Here is an 18,494-nt window from a genome sequence, read left to right as displayed (position 1 = left end):
ATCGGTTTTCAATATCGTCGGAATTTTATAAATACAATTTTGAGTCTACTGCCGTGGTTCAAATGCACGACCACTGGGTTACCAATCTAGATTTTACAATACTGCTGTATTCCGACCTTAATATTTATAATTTTTAATTATATATTTTCTATTGTAAAAAGTTAAAGAAACGCAATTATTATAATAAACTAATCCATTTTAATGGTTAGTAATTTTGTAAAAATAATTATTGTATGTTAGATATTTACATGTAGTGTTTAAATCGTATCTATACTGACAAAAGTCACTAACCACAGTTTTTATAAAATTGACACCTACAAAAAAATTATAATTGTTGTCAAATATTAGTTTTTATTTATGTACTACATACCAGCATCTTGATTTTGAAAAATTATTTGTATTGGTATTTAAACAAAAAATCTTTTTAAAGGCTTTTTTAAAATTGGTATGTCTCAGTAAAGAGTTTTCGCAATTAGTGAATTTTGTCAGTACATAAATGGTATATTGTATATTTATAAAAATATTGTATTTAAGGAAGTTTGGCACTTTCCTTTGCAGTTCTTTTTATCAATATTAATAAAACTTGCGGATCTTAATATATAATAATATAGCGGAAATAAATACATTTTCAATTGAATTTTTTTTTATTTTAATTAAATAAACCTAATTGATATTCTCAAACGAAATACGATGGTGATAAATCGGAAACGAGCGTGTGTGACTAAATTTACAAAAATATATATTTTTTTTGTTTTTGGAATTTAATAATATTTGTGAGTTACAATTGCTTATTTTAATTTTAAAATGATTATAATAACGACTAAACTATTATTTAAAATATCTTTTCTTTAAAAAATGTACATGTATGATGAATACGAGTACGGTTCTGTCGGGTAGTAGTTCAGGCTTTCGACGCCCAAGTCAAATTAGCACTGCAAACGGCTTAAATTTTTATATGCTTATTCGTACGCAACGGCCGTTTTATGTATTCTTTGTGTTTCTATTGCTGCTTTATAAGTAATAATATATCTGCTTTATGTAGTTGAACATATGGTCAACAATTAAGTTGCTATTGTCTTAAAAATAATCTAAACTATCAAGTTTTGACAGTGCCTGTCGTTGAGGGACTTTTAAGTCAACGTCACAACTTGCTATCTTGTCAAGTGCAACGCAAAGTAACAGAGATAAACGACTTAAGTGTGTTTCAAAATATTTTTGCACAAATTACGTGGCGTATTATTAGTTCTCTTTGTTAAGGTGACTCGACGTCCTCCTCTGGGGAGGATTATCCTTGAAAAAAATGTTCGAGCTGATAATTTTTTCAGCTTCCATAAATGAAAAATTTTCGAGATGATCTTTCTATTTTTATTGTCCTCTTGCTATTTTCAAAATATTGTCACCATATCTTTGTGCCATTGTTTAGAATTTAGTGATCTATATTAAATTTGGCATTATAATTTGATTGTTTATAGATCAAGTTTCCTGCAAAAATGAAGGTCAACGTTTTCACTCTGAACTGCTGGTTTGTTTATTTCATAATTTATTTTGATCTCACAAAATCTACTTGTATTTATTTATTGTAATACACTTTAGGGGTATTCCATTTGTATCTAAAGATAGAACTAAGCGAATGGCAGCGATTGCCGATTATCTATCGAAAGGGACTCAAGAGATTGTTTGTTTACAAGAAGTCTGGGATGAAAAAGATTATTTTCTCATAAAAAATAAAGCACGCAATTGTTTACCTTATTCCCACTATTTCTATAGGTATATTTTGATTGTATCTTATATATTTTGTTAATTTTTGTTATTTATATTGAATTTTTATTTTAGCGGTGTTTTTGGGTCAGGTGTGTGCGTTTTATCTAAGTGGCCTATAGAAGAGGTCTTCTTTCACGCTTGGTCTTTAAATGGATACTTTCACATGGTTCATCATGGAGACTGGTTTGGTGGAAAAGGCGTCGGATTATGTAGGATCAAATGTGATGATTTTTATATCAATGTTTATACAGCTCACGTAAGATGTTGATTGGAGTTATATAATATAATATTAATCGTAATTTATATGTTTTTATTATTATTTAGTTACATGCTGAATATAGCATCGAAGATATATACCTTGCTCATCGAGTTTTACAAGCGTTTGATACTGCAGAATTCATAAAAATTACTTCTTACAATGCTGACTTAGTAATATTGGCTGGAGATTTAAATTCACAACCCAATGATTTAGCTTTCAGGTTAATATAAAATATATATTAAATTATTATAAGGTTTCCTTTTATGATTATTAATTTTAGATTGATTTGCGAGACCGGTTCACTCAATGATACTTCTAATGCGTTAATGGAACGTTTAAACGAAGATGATAAAGAGAAAGAAAAGTGCGTCATATTACAAGGAACCAATGAGACGGCTTGTAATACTTATACAAATCCTTCGGAAGCACTTCGACGACCGGAAGGAAAGAGGATTGATTATATTTTGTATCATCCGGGTAGAAATTGTACTGTAAGTATATTTGTCGAAGTATAAAATAAAATAAATAAATATATTCACTACATAATATTGCTATAGGTTTCCGTGAATAGTTACGATTTGCCGTTGACTGGAAAAGTGCCAGGTTGCACTTTTTCATATTCCGATCATGATGCAGTTGCAGCTCAACTTGAAGTCATAAAGGAACCGTCGATTATTGATTTATATCCATCTAAGGGATATCCAGAAACTTTAGGAAATGCAATTTCAATCTGTGAAGATGCTATGGCAACTTTATATCATTCTGCCTATAGATATTTGTTGTACGCTTTATGTATATTTATTTTACTTTTATGCACCGTCGGCATGGCCGAACGGACCTTTGTAGACATTCCCAGGCTTTTGATAGTGGTTTTGATGTTTTACTTTTTGTTCATGGGTACTTTATGGAATCGTATGGAACGAAATGGCGTATTAGCTGGCGGACAAGCTATGCAGATTATTCATAATAATTTGTTAGCGACAGATAAATAACGACAATTATTACGAAACTATGTTTCATTTATTTAGAAAAGTTAACATTTATATATAATTGCAAAAAAATATCATACATACATCTTGATAATTAGCACTTTCTTATATATACATACATAATTATTATTTTTATTCTTTATGAGATATAGGTGTAAAGTATATGTTACAGTGATGAACAACTTGACTCTTCATATTTAAAACATACGTAATGAAACTAATAGTGAATTTAATTTATAAAAAACACATGAAACATGTACATATAAAATGCAGTCTTGAAATTACGAGTTAGTCATCACTGTTACCGACGAAATACATTCTTATTGCTCCATCCATTACGCTTACGTAATATTGCTGATATTATTAAGATAAACTAAGTATTTTTATATAAAATATATGCATATAAATTTTGTTTATTAATATTAAAACTAAAAGAAATGTAAATATTATATAATTAAGTGTTAGTAAATATATGTTTATTTTAATCGTTTATAAGGAATACAATTGGAAATAAAATAAAAAAAAATATTATAAAATTTTAAAGATATTTAAGCCTCCAAATTTTTTTTATATATATAATTTGAGATCCATATAAATATAAATATTATTTTATCAATTGATAATTATTATTGTTCTGTAATAGTTTTAACAACTTTTATTCAAATTGTCAACATCAGATTTGCTCTCAGGGTTGAGCGTCGATTCCGTATTACCTGTCGATCCATATGCTGTTCTGATATACACATCAGTTCCCTCGCTCGGTGAATACACTTCGTCAGTGTAAGTTGGACTGTTAATTGATGTGGCTGCGCTGGACGTAGAAGGAGCCGTTTCATTTACCAGTCTTGAACTTTCATCATCACCTCTTGCCAAATGATATGCTGTCTTTCCTCTTAGTCTTCTACTCAATGAACTACCTATAATTAAATAATAAAACATAAATTCACTAGATTTATATAGTGGCAATTTAGTTCCCGTCATTAGAGCTAAAATTAAATAGATGTATCAAATCAAATCAGACTCCGAAAGCCGGGTAATATCTGGCCCTCGACTTTCAACCTGCAGATTTATGCAATCACGGCGTGATAAAACTGGCTCAGTTGATAATCTTCGATATGGGAGTATGCAGATACTCTGACGACAACAGGATAGAGAAGCCCCAGTCAATCTCCAATTTCGACACACATGGAATATTGGGACCGAGTGAGGCTGTTTCAAAAGTAGTAAGGCTAGGCGCGCACTAGGCAACTTGGCTGCCGTAGCCAGAAAAGACAGACAGCGCATAGAAATGTATTGGGTGCGTAAGATACGCCGCGTACGCGGCGTATCTCACGGCAGCCAAGTTGCCTAGTGCGCACCTAGTCTAACTACATCCTATTTTAATTAACAATTTCGTTGATGTCCTATAAGTGAAGTCATGACCATGATTTTTTTTATCTAATTGCTACATAATACCTAATTATAATATATACAATAATTATTATGTACAAATTCGGGTCATTCATAATTATTGGTACAAGTACATAAAGAATATTAAGAAATATATAACCATTGAATTGAAAGCTTTAGGAACGGTTATCAAATGTTTTCTAAAACCTTGAGAATGTTGCAAGAAGTCTATTACAATAAATCACTTTGAATAAATACTAATTTTTGTTTCACAAAAATTGTGGTTCATTTCGTAGGGTCAATCCGGAAATTAAATTGCCACACCTCAAGATATACAACGATAAAGAAAACATTTTGTGGTTAGGAATATGATAATTTAACTTACATTTTATAAACTCACTTTAGCACTTGTACCTACTATCATTCATCCATCTCTGCCTTTTTTCTTTAAACTTTCTGGGGATTGAAATTGTTTTTGCTTCATTGGAATTTAGTTTTTATGTGTATTTTATTATTGGTATAACAAGATAATAAAATATAATCATATATACTTATTTAATACATGATTATATCGAATCTTATTATCAGAATTCACTTATCTTGATATTACAACAGTCTTTAGGTGCATAAAATATGCATTTGGAACTTTGAACTTTTAATCACTAAATCTCAAAAGATTAATATATTTGCTTGTCATGAAATAAAATAATTGTTATTTACAACTCAGTGGCGTAGCTATGGTTTGTGCTGCCTGGGCCGATCCTTAACTTTGTCTCCCCCCCTCCCCAATACAAATATTTAATATAAAATCTGACCTACCTAAGAGTGTATAACTTAGTGTATGTCTTCAATATGCCAAAACTTTTCAGGGCAAGTGGCTCTTTTTCACCCCCCCCCCTCAGCTATGCTACATACCTTCACATATTATGTAAAAAATCACAAAAGCCGAACAATATATAAAATTAATTAACGAAATTGAATAATAGAAGTGTTTAAATAAATTATTAAAACCTACTAATACAAAAAAAGTAGTAAAATAAATTCAAGCAATAAAACGTTGAGAATCACTGATATTTTTTTCTATAATTTACTTTAATTCAATATAGTATAATAACTAATAAATAAATAACAAGAGAAATAATTATGGAAAAATACATAAAAGAAACTCACTACCAGGGGTATACTAGCAAATGTGTATAAATTAGTTCATTATTCAAAGGGTTAAAAACCACATTACACGATCGGTCCTTCCATTGCGAAAATGCAGCCCCCAAGAAGTGTCACCCAGGGCGGTCCCCACCATTGCTACGCCACTGTTACAACTATAACAGTTTTATTAGATTAGATTTCATTTTTATACCTATCTTGCATAGATTTATTGTAAGTTTAATAATTCAATTGTATGACGACTATTTTCACTGATATCCAATTTCATTGGAAGAAAAAATATTGTTTAGTAAAGACTTGTTCTTACCAACTACGCCAAAGTGTTCTGAAATGTCACTTCTTACGTCAGATAGATCTAACATTGCAACAAAAGCACCACAGCACGTAGGAGTGTCATCTATGGATATCACATAACTTTTATACGTAAAGCTATAATGATGTGCAATTGCTGCTAAAAACATTTCAATACAGATCAAGAAATCCTGAAATAATATAATTTGTACAATGTTTAAAATTAATTAAATAAATTAAAATATATTGTGATTGTAAGTAAATTCACATACTTGTAATTTAGATGCAAGTGTTGTGATAGTATCATGGTCGTCTGTGTTAAATATTGATGAAATGACATTATAATATACTAAAATATTAATAATAACCCCTTGACTGAAAATATAAATAAATATTAATTTAATTTTAGCGTGTTTGTAACAAAAATAAATAATTAACACAGTAGCTTACAAGAATGAGAAAAATACAACAGCTTTAATACACAGAAACTTTCCGATTGGCTTAATCGGTCTCAGTTCTTCAGAGTTAGCTTTGTAGAATAATACTAAGCAATACATTGCCACAAATTGTGATAGATTGTTAATGGCGACCATGTAGGGAAAGGCGACGTCGCCACGGAAATCTCCTTCGCCATACACACCGCTCAATTCGCAAATAACACATATTACAGTTGTCAAAGGCCTTACAACTGTGTATTGTAAAATTCCGTGCTTGCATATGTGTACGAATTCTCTGCGATAAAGTTGAACTTGGGGTTAATTATTTTTGATAAAAATAATGCAATTCATTATTATAACAAAAATGTATATATACCTTCCCATTTCCCACGGTGGTAAACAACATAATGGGAAAAAGTGTCTAACTTGCGGTTTTGTCTCTAAGAATGCCTCTAAGTCGGTGTCTTCGTTTAAGAAGTTAAGAAGAAACTTCATAAAGTTGTAAATGACATAAGCTTCATAGCACTCCCTCATCGAATCCATGTAAATGGATTGTTCCGGAAATACTAATCCGAGCCAGGCGTTCGCCGCGTATATTGGAACCATCCATAATATCCTACAATGGATATTATATTAGTCATCTATTGCGTATTGTTGATAAGCGACGAATTTACCTAATTATGTGTTTCTGGTGGGACGGTTTTGTGTAACAGACCATGTGTTGTATGATTTCCCATATTGAAATGGGAATAGCAAGCAGCACGAAGGCGCCGCCTATCAGAGACGCTTGGTCGCGTTTGTTAAAGCCATTACGCATCGAATTCACGACCAGGATGGGTACGAGCGTGATGATGACGATGAAGTAGAGAGCGGCACATAGGGGTCGTAACCAGGCCCGCCATGCGGCGAACCATGCACGGCAACAGCCTCCGCTGCCAAAACACATCACGCCGCTCAGCTGACATTGACATCTGACAGCAACAGCGACTTCTTGGCCACGGCACAATGGGCGTGGCGGCCATAGTTAAACAAATGGCGTCATTATAATTATTTTAAAAATTGTAAGGCGTAACGAAGTAGAAGTGATAAAATTTTTAATAAAATAAAAAAATTACGACAATAACACAACATAATTAACGTATTTTTTAATAATTCTCTTAGTAATAAAAAGTAAAAGAGGCTTTTTTCACTCTATGATTAAGATACTTATTTCTCAGGTATGTGCAATAAAAGTAAAATCAATTTTGTGTATCTGAAAATATAATTTCGTCTTAGTAGTATTTAATATGCAGCTATTCACATTACCAGAGTATTACGAAATAGAATACAAACATAAAACAAAAAAAATAATATTAGCCTTATTATGTCTCGTTGCGTACTAAATATTTATATTGTGAAATACACTAGTATTCCTAAATAAAAAAAGTATTTTACTGTTTTTATTAAATATTATAATTTATATTATCTATTACATTAGGTATAACCAAAAATAAATCATTATAAAATATTAACATTTATATTTTTAATTTAAAAGTAATTATTAAAAAATTAGCGTAGTGATAATCACCTTAATTTACTGTTTGTATTTATTTAAAACACATACTAAATTATTTCTATAAATAAAAGCATATCAACTGATATCCGGTTGTTTGATAAATGCTATTTCGTATGTAAGTGTAAAATTAGGCAACGAATATAAACTTTATTTATTTCTGTATTTGTCGATTAAGACACTAGAAGCGTATAAATTTATTTATTTTATTCATTATAAGCAAAACTAGACGGCACTCTTGTAACGCTGACGTGACGGCGGCGAAGGGCAGCACGTTTTTTTGCTAGACCTTGACAGGAGACAACGGGTGGTGTTGTTTCATTCGTCGTTTATTAATATATTTAAATAACATGCAAACTATGGGGACCCCGAGACGACCGTCCGTGACGCAGCATAAGTGAAAGTGATTGTCCCGCTGAGCCGTGCACCCGAACTAAGCGGCGTTGTACAACTACACCGCACCCCCGCCACCGCAAGCAACGCGCGGAGTGGGGATACTGTTGCGCACCCGACCGGGATTATAAGGCGGCGCTAAAAGGCTCACACAGACACATTCGACTATGGACTTCTGACTGCAACACTCACTGGACTACACGGATTCTACGCCTCGCCTCCTGTCTGAGCAATCACCTCCAGGACACGCGCTCGAGGTTTAATATCGACGACTGTCGAAGGATCCCAGTCAGGACGCGTCAAGAACGTACCGGAAGATTCATAAGGGCCACTTTGTACAGTTCGCTGTACAAACGTCCTATCACAGATCGTCAACCGGACCTGCCGATAACTACAAATATAGAAGCGTAACCCCGTGACCGCTTCAAAACTATATAGCTTTCAATAAAATAATACTGTAGCGGCTTAATATATGTGTAATTACCACCTATTACCACCGTCAACCAAAACACAAATACAATTCTTAGTAAGATTACTATGTACTTATTACTGTTATAAATGGACTCGAAATTCTGACATGATCGTAGTTTTGTGATATTTAGGCATGTGTGAATCGATTTAAATTTTTATTATATTTTATGAAAAAATATGACGGGGATGATAATTAAAATGTAAAAAACTTAGATGGATATATTAGGGTAGGAATATAAAAAAATAATTACAGTGGAAAAATATACAAATCAAATAATCTGTTTTGCTGACAACAATGAAGAGTAGAAATTAATCACAGATTTAGCCGTTGCAGTTTTTTTTATTAGTGAAATATCATAGTTACATATAAGAATATAAAAGTAAACGATGGACGTGGCTCCACCGCCGTTGCTTATTGTTACAAGAGTGCCGCCAAGTTTTGCCCATAATAAAATCTATACATATATAAATAGGCTTTCACACTACCTATATATGGATTACAAATTAAATTAATATTAATATAAATAAAATTTATAAATTTATTTGCATATATTGTCTTTGTACAATTATTTTAGAATGAAAATTGAATATGGTTAAAATTCATCGTGTTATTACCACACTCTATTTGCGCATGTCAGTTTGACCGATTGTGACATTTCACCTAACCAATTTGACGCGTAGGGTCGCTCAAAATGCTGCGTCGTTACGTGAATGGAATTACAACGAACTACGTGGTAATATCTTCAAATTAAATGCATTTTATCGAATAACCATTTAATTATTGTTGAATTAATTTATAATAAACCATTCTATTGATTAAAACAAAATGTGTTCTACACTTGATTACATAAATGTTTAATGTAAAATGATAAGTAATATTTCACAATAACTTATAGATTATTGCGACAACTGTCAATCAAATATCTTCACATCGTGTTATATATAGAAACGTGTATTTTTAACCATTCATGTCAGTTGTTATTGCTTAAAATTTAATCTCAAGGTCACTTAATACGTAAATTGTTTATAGGTCACACATAAGTGTAGATTTTCAAGCACTCTCGAAAAGAAGATTCCGCCTGGACCGAATCTGCAAGATTTCTTATCAGAAGAACCGCCTGTTAACTGGGATGATTATCAAGGGAAACTAAAAAGAGAAAAAGGCGATAAAGATAGACTTCGGTTGCCACCATGGCTGAAAACAGCCATTCCAATGGGTATATTTAGTTGTATATTTAAGTTATTGAATTTAATATTTAATTTTGTAATAATTTATTAAATTTAAGGATCAAATTACAGTAGGCTGAAGACTCAATTGCGTTCTTTGAAATTAAGTACAGTTTGTGAAGAAGCAAAGTGTCCTAATATTGGCGAATGTTGGGGTGGCGGTAAACACGGAACTGCAACTGCCACTATTATGGTGAATTTACATGGTCTATTAATACTTATTATTATTAGTTGTACTCAAAGCAATCTTAATAATTTGCAGCGGAAAGCTGTTTAAAAGCAACAGAATTATTACCATTAAAATATTAAGTACCTAAAACTTTAAGGCTATGCATTTTAAGGGTGTTAATGATTCATGACAGATGATCACCATCTAAATATAACTCGTTCATTTAAGGAATCGTATTCTAATTACTTCTATGTACTGCTCCTGTCTCATATCTTCTATAATATACAAACCTCCGGGGACTTTTTGCAGAAAACAAGCTTTATATCATATTTGACGCTGAATTATTTTCTTGGTCTTCTATGGACGAATTATCATTTCAATTAAAATTAGATTTGGAATATGGACACATCATTAAAACGCGCATGAAATAATGTTTGTTGGGCTTAGCATATTAAATTTAACTGATGTAAACGAAATTGACAAAAAGATTTTCTCTTTCACATGTCCATTATTGGGACAGCTTACTTTCTTCGGCCGTTTCAAATAATTTCCAAGCTTTTTGATTACAGAATTCTTGCTTATGTTTATTGGTAATTTTTACCTTTTTTCATGGATGTCGTGCCAATAGCCCTCCAGACAGAACTTAGTGTAATGTTGACCCTATTTTGCTTCATCTTATCACTTGTATATTTTGTAGATAGTTTTTATTTGTAAGAGACAATCACAGATATTTTCTCGTGTATCTGACAGCCAAAATTTGCTTTGCCTAACATTTTACCACTGTTGGCATAACATTGATTGATCTTATAAATATTGATTTATAATACTTTCAATTTTCTAGTTATATCCTAAAAATAACCGGTTTCTTACAAGTTGAATTAAAGCAACTTTTTGTAAAGGAAAATCACTTTTCTTGCCCATAAGAGAGCTTGATCTTATTTTTACAGTCCTTAAATGTATTAAGAGCTGATAAAAAAATGTATTTCACTGTAAACATTTTGACTTTTGAAACAATAAATATTATAAACTTATTTTCAGTTGCTTGGAGATACTTGTACAAGAGGATGCAGATTTTGTTCAGTAAAAACTGCACGTGCACCTCCACTACCTGATCCAGATGAGCCCAAAAATACAGCATATGCAATTTCTGAATGGGGATTGAATTATGTAGTTCTAACTTCAGTAGACCGTGATGGTATGTATTTAATTTGTTTTGAGATACTATAACCTATATATTATATTTATACATACATTATTTTCTTTCCAGATATGCCAGACGGAGGTTCAAATCATTTTGCTAGTACCGTTAAAGAGATTAAACGTTTGTTAGTACATATTTTATCTATGTATCGTTCTATATTATGAGTATACTTCATTTCATACTACGTTATTCTTTTTAGAAATAAAAAAATTCTCGTTGAGTGCTTAGTACCAGATTTTCGCGGCAACGTTGACTGTATCAAAATTATTGCTGAATGTGGTTTAGATGTCTTTGCACATAATATAGAAACAGTAGAAAAACTAACACCTTTTGTTAGAGACATGCGAGCTGGGTAATTATTAAATAATTATTTATGTATAAATATTTTATTATCTTTATTTTTATAATGTAACAGCTATCAACAGACTTTAAAAGTGCTGCGCACTGCTAAAGAGTTTCAACCAAATATTATCACAAAATCTTCTATAATGCTCGGATTAGGTGAAACTGACGAAGAAGTTGAAAAAGCGATGCAAGGTTTGTTGTTTTAAGATTATAATAATTTCTTTTTATTTATTGATTTTTTTTTAGATTTAAGAAGCGTTGGTGTTGATTGTGTCACTCTTGGTCAATATATGCAACCCACTAAGAGGCATTTGAAGGTTGTAGAATATGTCACTCCTGAAAAATTCAAACATTGGGAGGATAAAGGCAAAGAGATGGGATTTTTGTATACGGCTAGTGGACCGTTAGTCAGGTCTTCGTATAAAGCTGGAGAATTTTTCATAACTAACATATTGAAGAGTAGAAAAGAGCAACCTACCTAATAATAAATTATTTTTTAATGAATATATTTTAGGTATAAACATGAATAATATATACAAAGATCTGAATATATTATAAAAATATATAATATATATTTCTATAATGTGATGATGTAGTTTTATCATATTTTGACAGATATTTTTCTTATTTGTAATTTTGTTGTTATATATTATGTACAAATAGTTAATTAATTATACAGTGCTACCTCGGTTTTCGTTGACTTCGGTTATCGTCGATTTTTTCCATGAAAATTTTGTCTTGGTTTTCGTCGGCTGCCTCGGATTTCGTCGGCGTACGCGACATTGTTTCTCGCTGTGTGAGCATCTAGCCCGCCCGTCTAGCCAAATAATTCCATTGCTTGCCAGTGTTAGAATTTTTGTGCTTTTTTTTATTGATTGCGAGTGTTATTACATACTGCAATTACATGCCTCGTAATGTTAATACATACTACAAATAATTGCCTCGGTTTTCGTTGGTTTCAGATTTCAACGATTGTTTTCGGATGGATTATCGACGAAAACCGAGGTACCACTGTATATAATTTATATATATTTTTTTACCAAAGAGGTACTGATTAAAACAAATCGAATTTGAAAGTAATGGTCAAATTGCATTGTATCACAAATAGTATGGAATTATATAAAACTAATTTATTTGTTATGTCTTAATATATTATTGTTGTTAATTGTTGTATTGCTTATAATACCTTATCTTTATTAAAAGAAACAAGGTCTTAATTAAATAGTATATTTTTACTTAAAAAATCTTGACTGTTTTTTTAATTTCCTGTATTTTTTACATTAGTTTACAATATCTAGATTATTAGTCTAACGACACAAACAGTGAATATGTGCTTAAAATAAATTTATTACAAACTGTGTTTTCTTAGTGATTGATAAAAACTATGCTATTTATCTTATATTAGTTATATGAATATATTACTTCTTGGAACAAGCTGATGATGACTAAATTCAATTTAAATAAAACTAGCTTGGCGTCTGTTTTAAAAAATATGTAAGCCATAAACTTCTAACTGTATGATACCACTGTCTGTGCAGATGACATGGTAATTACACTTAAAAATACAAAATGATTGAACAAGTACGACATCAGATTACTTAGCGATTCTATCTCACCTCTTTCTGTAGAGATCTATGACATTATTTTGTTCAAACAAACGTTATTGCATGAGATAAGTACTATTCCACCATGTTTCTAGATCTACAATTATGGAATGTATCTTGGGATTTTAATAAATATATATGTACTTTCTTGCTCACTGCGTAAAAATAAATCTTTAATAATCAATTGAAAAAATGTTTTAACGGTGATAGTAAATACTATACATCGCTAGCTGAATTGTATGTGCAACACGACTCATGGCAGTGAAACCGACAATGAGTTTAACTCTATCTATATTAGCAGCATATGTTCTTTTGAGTTCAAATGTACAATGAAGGTTGTTTCGGAATGTATATTTTGGTCGAAACCGAATGCTATGTTGGTCTCAGTGCATAGAAAATGATTATTATTTTTATACATAGGTAATCTCGTCTACTTATTCTTCACTTTTTATCGTTAGGGAAGATTTTAATATATCAAAAAATGGGAAAGATATCTTTTATCATCGCTTCGGTGCGCTGATTATAAAAAGACATTATTCTTTGGTTAAAAGGGAGGCCAAAAGGGGTGGAAGTAGGTGGCTAAGGGCGAGCTTTAACCGGTGAGTGGATGAAAGCCCGCCGCTTGCGATATGCTAATACATCCATTCGAATCACTTAACCAAATATTTAAATAGCTTTTCACATTCAAATTCGCAGAGGCAATCTATAGCTGTCCCCCCACGCGGAGCAGCCACCATCGCGTTATCTATTAGATTCGTTCGATATGAGTGCTAAGCAAATACACCTGAATAATGGGAAACAATCGACCCCGTTAATTATCTCCGATAATTGATTAAAATTACAGAGGAGAAAGTATTGTTCCAGAACAGTATCAACACAAAGGGGGGAGGAAATTTAGTCTTTTGTGGATGCTGGTGCATGGTCATTAATTTAATTGTTTGTACGCGATAATGATTGTTTGCGAGAGCATCGAAAATGGTTTATCTCAATCGTTCTCTGAATATACATAGATATAAAAGTAAATCTACGATTATTTCAAAAATCGATAGTAAAATTTTTCCATGGTTCTCACTTATTATATTGTATTACACCTTAGAATTACGAGGCGCAACGTATTTGTAAACTTCGGGATTTACGAACGTGTATACATTAGTTTACAAATGTTTTGAATGTACACGAGAATAAAGATACTAATTATTATTTAACTCGTATTTTTTTAACTTGAAAGGCACAGAAGCAGGGACGTCATTTCAGTTTTTTAGAAAGGAAGGGAGGGAGGAGGAGCAAAAATTGACCAGTCAATCGTCGTTTTTTCAAAATTTCCATTTTATTAAGAGTCATAATATTTCATTGAATGACATCGTTACCGAGCGTTCCCACTGCAACGCCGCCAACACGATTTTATTGGTTTTGACGTGAATTTTTTACTTCTGAGAAGTGATAATTGTTTTTGTGCCCTCTTATTGACCAAAATTCGATTTGAATATACTTTGAGCAATACTTTTATACCAAAAGTCCGTAGTAATATCGGTAATGGTAGCTATCATATTTTTAAAACATAGTGTAATATAGAAGTGCAGATTAACCATGGAGCAATATGCGAGACGCGACTCTTATTTTCCCCTAAAAGATGACTTGGAAGACAAAAAGCACCGTAAGTTTACAATATTCCCATTGCATAATTCGACCTCGGAGATGTCCATCAAACAAATGTCACTTTCTAAAGGCGTGTACATATTACGTTGTTCTAAGAAGCGAGTGCAACGATTGGCGGGATGCTCGCTGCTTGATTGTGTTCATCAGTAAGCCTTGCAGCCCTGAATACTTAAAGCTGGTCTCCAATAAGGGAGAGGGATACTCGCAGACACTGGTAAATTCACCCCGCCGGCAAACGCGGTCCCATCGGTAGAGAAGCGAAGATACTGCTCGCCTGCGGACAACATACGGTCATGGATGCTCACATCCCGAGAGGGACTCCACAATACGAGCACTGCAGCAGACTTCCGCTATACTGTCGCTGCCACACCATTCAGAATTCTAAGGATCTTCCACTGACACCATCCCTCCGCCAGCTTCTTCACCACCGCTCGGAGAATAACGATCTTTCCCATCAGTTTGTCATTAATAAACTATTACCAGCTTTTACCTACGTTTTTTTGGCTGCGAAATCACCCCTTAGGGTTAGCAAAATTTAAAGTATATAAAATTACATTTAAGACATATTTATATTATAATGAGTGAAAAATAATTAATTATCGAAAATACATTGGGCCAATAGTGAATTTTTCTCCTGCAGAAATATACATATTAATCGGTAAAAATGTATTCGGATGTGATTTCACTGAAACATCAGTGACAAAATAATTTCATGAGTAATACACATTCACTGTGACATATACATTTAATACGGTATTGAAAAGATAATAGTTTATGTATACTACCAACATAAACATTACCTCTAAATTATGTAAATGTTACCATTTCATATGCAATATTTGTTTATAATGAAAAATCAGGTTGTAGAGAATGGCCATATTTTATATTATTTAATATTTTAAAAGGAACATTCGACATTTAGCACACTTTATAATTAAACGTTTCATAGTACGAGCCGACAAAACATCTACGATGAAATCTCGTGTAATTTGAAAAGTATAAGGAAATAACTAGGCAGTGGAAAGGGGCGACTCTCATAAAAGCTATTGTAGCACTCTCAAAGGGTTCAAAGGGGTAAAGGGCTGATATTTATTGCCCTGCGAAGATCTCGGCGGCAGATTTGCGCACTCATTTACACAGTAAGTGCGAGGAATATAATCCTGTGCGAAACAAAGACGTCGGGTCATATACCACTACATAGTTACATACATATGTATGTATTATATATAGTGGATAGTGGAAACTCGCCATATTGAAGGAGTTTTCTTTATTGGCATCGGCGGGCGGTGTGGCTCACACTGATCAAAGAACACGGGAATGGAAACTTTGGCGAGTGAGAATTGTAATATAAATAAGAATAAGTAAGGACTCTGATGCAGTGTATATGACGTCTAGAATTAATAACTGACATGTCAATTTTTGGTTTGTTTATTGTGAATCATAGAAAATATTTTATCTATTATTATCTGTTTTCTCTAAAAACAGATAAATATGATTTGACTGTAAATTGTTATATTATGTTATTAAATTTTTATTTTTTTAGAAGTAAATGTCAATTGGGCTATAAGGAAAATTTCATGATAAATATGTCACATATGCAATAATTATATTGTATTTTTTTATAACACGTGCTTAATAGTCAGGTCATATAGATTATCTTTATAGACAACATTACCACGTGATAAATGTATTTTAGTATTTAATATTGTGAAAAATATGGTAAGATATCTGTATTTTTAAAGTATCTTATATTACAATATACATTTATTTTTTATTTGAAGTATTAGATTTTATTCAATTTTACTTTAACATCTCCATCTTCAAGAAAAGTTCTAGTAAACTCAAGTTAATAAAAACAGTCAATCAGAGGCCAGCGATCAATCGTGTGCTAGGCCATTATTTTTGATATGTTCAGCATATAACGAATATATCAGCATCAGCATCAATCGCTGCGCAATCACATCCGAATGATCCGCCATCAAAGGGGTGAAAAACGCAATATATTTTCAATTATACGACGGCGTGACACTGAAAGGGCTTCAATTATCCATTTCGTAATTGAAAGGAATGTTTTTCAGCGGCACAAGCGAGCCGAAAAAAACACAGACCTCCTGAAAACGGCGCAACCTTTGTTGCGACATAATGAAAATCGACAAAGGCGAGATTAGAAGGGGTCGCGCCCGATGAAGAGGACGCTCAAGAATTTCAAAACTTTTGCACGTATACGTGGCTTTTTAGTTTTTTTATATTGTTTATAGAAAGTTTTTTTTATTTCACTGTCAAATACTACAGCCTGACTCAAAAGTATTTTTATTGAAATTTATCTACGAATTCAGTCACATCAAGCTGTGTACAAAAATATATGCCAATGTTTTAAATTAAATAAATCTATTGAAATCCTTATTAAAAAGTAATCAAAACAATCATTTTTATTTTCGGATGAAGCCACATAGTTACAGAAACCGAACCAAAAATAATAAAATATTAACCAAAACCGTTTTTTGAGGCATATTTCAGATAAAAATAATAGTAATACATGTAAATATATATGTTTATGAATTTAGGAACTGGCAGAATTTTATAAAGAGAATACAAATATTAATGTAGATAAATGACGCTACACAAAAAATTAGCCGCCCTGACGAAGACCGCTTTACGAAACGCAATCGCATAAGCCCTTAAAAGGCTCGCCGGCGTAGTTTAATAAAGGAAAACATTATTTTTAACGCACATTAGCATTACACAATAAACCGTAGCAACGGAAATATTTGTTACAAAAGAATCTGAACATATTTTAGCAATGAAATCCTATGAAATTAAATTACGAAATTGAGAGCTATAACAGAGTGATTCAATTCGAGTTTCTTATGTTAGAAACACTGTAAATCAGACAGCTGTCAATTATCACTCGTGTTTAAAGTGTCAAATGTTAGTTTGCATCAATATATTTACGAAATGGATAATTTTATTTCCTACATAGATATTCTGAGTTTATTTTTACAATCGTTATTATCAAAATGATTTGGAAAATTGGCAGAAATATGTTATATTGTTTATTAAATTCCATTATATAATCTTTTGACGCTGTTTTTTGGTAAATGAAATTAGTACAGATTAGGTTTTGTCTCTATATCTGCGATTTTTTCAAGAACGAATTACTTGATTTATTAAGGCTTTCTTTATTGTTTTTCACGTGTATTATAGAAGGTACGTTACTATACGAAATTCACATTTATGATGTAATACAAAAGTGATTCGGAGCGAATTTGATAAATCACGCGTAGATTCAAGAGCGAGAACGAACGTGAATTACATTTATAAATTGGTCATTATTGTTATTCTATTCTAAGCTAGTAGTTTCAGATAAGGTATGCGATTGAATCGCTGAAATATAACTGTTAAACTGCACATTTGTTCCAATTTTAGAAATAGTAAATTATTTTAAAAGAATAAATAACATTTATTAGGTAATCCTGAAATTGATATCGCTTTTTTATTAAATCAAAAAATCACCTTTATATGCTTATTTTTATGATTTAAATATACTTTTTAAAAGTATTTTTTTAAATTCCATTAGTATTAT

At 31.8% G+C, this 18,494-nt stretch overlaps 3 protein-coding genes across 3 annotated transcripts; 2 read left to right on the top strand and 1 right to left on the bottom strand.

Annotated features, from left to right (window-relative positions):
• The first annotated feature begins 985 nt into the window (after positions 1-985).
• nSMase (neutral sphingomyelinase) lies at positions 986-3,625 on the top strand. Its single transcript, XM_088196604.1, has 7 exons — positions 986-1,197; positions 1,473-1,522; positions 1,594-1,767; positions 1,834-2,017; positions 2,086-2,240; positions 2,301-2,511; positions 2,578-3,625. The coding sequence occupies exons 2-7, from the start codon at positions 1,491-1,493 to the stop codon at positions 3,010-3,012; spliced, it is 1,191 nt and encodes a 396-aa protein (XP_088052730.1). The 5' UTR covers positions 986-1,197; positions 1,473-1,490; the 3' UTR covers positions 3,013-3,625.
• On the bottom strand, positions 3,022-7,301 carry LOC148229536 (transmembrane protein 184C). Its single transcript, XM_088196603.1, has 6 exons — positions 6,968-7,301; positions 6,670-6,909; positions 6,307-6,588; positions 6,129-6,231; positions 5,873-6,047; positions 3,022-3,926 (listed from the first exon to the last, which is right to left on the bottom strand). The coding sequence occupies exons 1-6, from the start codon at positions 7,237-7,239 to the stop codon at positions 3,655-3,657; spliced, it is 1,344 nt and encodes a 447-aa protein (XP_088052729.1). The 5' UTR covers positions 7,240-7,301; the 3' UTR covers positions 3,022-3,654.
• A 2,024-nt stretch (positions 7,302-9,325) lies between these two features.
• Las (lipoyl synthase, mitochondrial) lies at positions 9,326-12,277 on the top strand. Its single transcript, XM_088196944.1, has 8 exons — positions 9,326-9,443; positions 9,740-9,926; positions 9,996-10,129; positions 11,144-11,300; positions 11,373-11,430; positions 11,506-11,658; positions 11,722-11,843; positions 11,898-12,277. Exons 1-8 carry the CDS (start codon positions 9,402-9,404, stop codon positions 12,131-12,133), a joined length of 1,089 nt encoding a protein of 362 aa, XP_088053070.1. The 5' UTR covers positions 9,326-9,401; the 3' UTR covers positions 12,134-12,277.
• Positions 12,278-18,494: the final 6,217 nt, after the last annotated feature.

This window comes from Plectrocnemia conspersa, unplaced genomic scaffold (assembly GCF_051122295.1).
Source record: "Plectrocnemia conspersa isolate PC_06_02 unplaced genomic scaffold, ASM5112229v1 ptg000011l, whole genome shotgun sequence".
Lineage (NCBI taxonomy): Eukaryota > Metazoa > Arthropoda > Insecta > Trichoptera > Polycentropodidae > Plectrocnemia > Plectrocnemia conspersa.
Note: the sequence above shows the minus strand (reverse complement) of the source record. Positions and strands in the feature narration are given on the sequence as shown.

Excerpts from the sequence above, each read along its gene's own strand:
- nSMase (XM_088196604.1), top strand. The coding sequence starts at position 1,491 with ATGAAGGTCAACGTTTTCACTCTGAACTGCTG. Across the intron at positions 1,523-1,593 it reads GTTTTCACTCTGAACTGCTG|GGGTATTCCATTTGTATCTA; the intron begins GTTTGTTTATTT and ends AATACACTTTAG. Across the intron at positions 2,018-2,085 it reads TCAATGTTTATACAGCTCAC|TTACATGCTGAATATAGCAT; the intron begins GTAAGATGTTGA and ends ATTATTATTTAG.
- LOC148229536 (XM_088196603.1), bottom strand. The coding sequence starts at position 7,239 with ATGTGTTTTGGCAGCGGAGGCTGTTGCCGTGCATGGTTCGCCGCATGG. Across the intron at positions 6,910-6,967 it reads CACCAGAAACACATAATTAG|GATATTATGGATGGTTCCAA; the intron begins GTAAATTCGTCG and ends TATCCATTGTAG. Across the intron at positions 6,232-6,306 it reads GTTGTATTTTTCTCATTCTT|TCAAGGGGTTATTATTAATA; the intron begins GTAAGCTACTGT and ends TTATATTTTCAG.
- Las (XM_088196944.1), top strand. The coding sequence starts at position 9,402 with ATGCTGCGTCGTTACGTGAATGGAATTACAACGAACTACGTG. Across the intron at positions 11,301-11,372 it reads AACTTCAGTAGACCGTGATG|ATATGCCAGACGGAGGTTCA; the intron begins GTATGTATTTAA and ends TTTTCTTTCCAG. Across the intron at positions 11,431-11,505 it reads GTTAAAGAGATTAAACGTTT|AAATAAAAAAATTCTCGTTG; the intron begins GTTAGTACATAT and ends TATTCTTTTTAG.